This window comes from Oratosquilla oratoria, chromosome 37, assembly GCF_046742065.1.
Source record: "Oratosquilla oratoria isolate Oo_2021 chromosome 37, ASM4674206v1, whole genome shotgun sequence".
Lineage (NCBI taxonomy): Eukaryota > Metazoa > Arthropoda > Malacostraca > Stomatopoda > Squillidae > Oratosquilla > Oratosquilla oratoria.
In genome coordinates, this window is record NC_134813.1 from 16,209,158 (window position 1) to 16,210,542 (window position 1,385).

At 40.6% G+C, this 1,385-nt stretch overlaps 1 protein-coding gene across 1 annotated transcript in view; it reads right to left on the reverse strand.

Annotated features, from left to right (window-relative positions):
* Positions 1–295, reverse strand: part of LOC143019357 (uncharacterized) — an 864-nt gene extending 569 nt beyond the window's left edge. The window contains exon 1 of the mRNA XM_076174995.1: positions 241–295. Within this exon, the coding sequence (XP_076031110.1) occupies positions 241–295 (55 nt within the window). The remainder of the gene's footprint in view (positions 1–240) is intronic.
* Between the last annotated feature and the right edge of the window lie 1,090 nt (positions 296–1,385).

The following is a 1,385-nucleotide window of genomic DNA, read 5'->3' on the forward strand; positions in this document are numbered from 1 at the left end:
TCCCCCCATACCGACGCTGTCAACACAATTCAACCCCGCCCTCTGGCCTCCCGATCTACCAACTATAAACGCTAGGCTCTGATATAGCTAAAGGCACACGCTCTCTTATGTCATTTCTTTATTTTTTATATTTTATTTTATAAGCATTGACACCCAGCAGTCCACTTATCCGTACTTGTAAATTATTTTATTTATTCATGTCTATTTTCTATAATTGTAAAGCTGTGCAATTTTTAATACCAATGTAACCTTCCAAGTTCTTTATTTCAGTATGATTGTAATTTATATGTTCCATATTTTCCTGATGATGTTTCTATGCAGACGAAACGTTAAAAATCAAATGTATAATTTCGGTGAACTGGTATTTGCCCCCCCCCCCCCCAAAAAAAAAAAAAAAAAGGCTGGGAAAGGAAGTAGTGGAAGTGGAGGTAGAATGTAGATTGTGAGAAGCAAGTAAATGCTTGGGAGATTAAAATGTGTAATGAGAAATAGACATTTTGGAATGGATGCTTAGAGGAAATTGTATGAAGGAGTGATTGTGCCAACAGACCTTTATGGGGCAGAAACATGAAACATACGAGAAAAAGAGAGGAGGAGTTTGAATATGTTTGAGATGAGATGCTTAAGAAGTATGATAGGGGTTACTAGGCTAGCTAGAGTGAGAAACAAGGAAGTAAGGAGGAGAACGGGGGTGGAGAGGGAGTTGGGCGATAGGGTTGATGAAAGAATATTGGAATGGTTTGGACACATGGAAAGAATTAGTGAAGAAAGACTATTAAAAGAGGTATGGAAGGCAGAGTTGGAAGGAGTGATCATGAGAAGACGGCCAAGGATGAGATGGATGGATGGGGCAAAAGGGGCATTGGGAAAGAGGGGAATGCCTGTTGAAGAAGGATGGGAGAAGACAGACGATAGAGGTGAATGGAGAATGGTTGTGTATGGATTATGCTATGATGCATGAAAGGGAGTGGGTGTGGGTGGGGGGATGAGGGAGTATGTGTAAAAATATCATTTGACATAGCTCGAAGGGATTTCTTCCCGTCTTCTCTTTTTCTGCATGAGGGGACGGAGAGAATAGGTCGCCGATTTAATAAAACGGCCTTGCTGTGCATGCGCTGTGTCTTGCGACATTGCTTCTCACCAGGGCATTGGGCGAAATGCAGGGATGACCCGTCATCCAGGAGGAGCCAAGATAAGAGGGAGGGATAGGGGTAAATGGGAGTGGAATATGTGTGAATGAAATGGGGTGTGAGTGGATTTTATGCCTTTGTTTTTTGACTACCTCCCTTTGTAAGAGGAAAACCTTTTGGTATATGTATGTGTTTATATACAGGTATGTGTGTATATACAGGTATATATATATATATATATATATATGTATATAT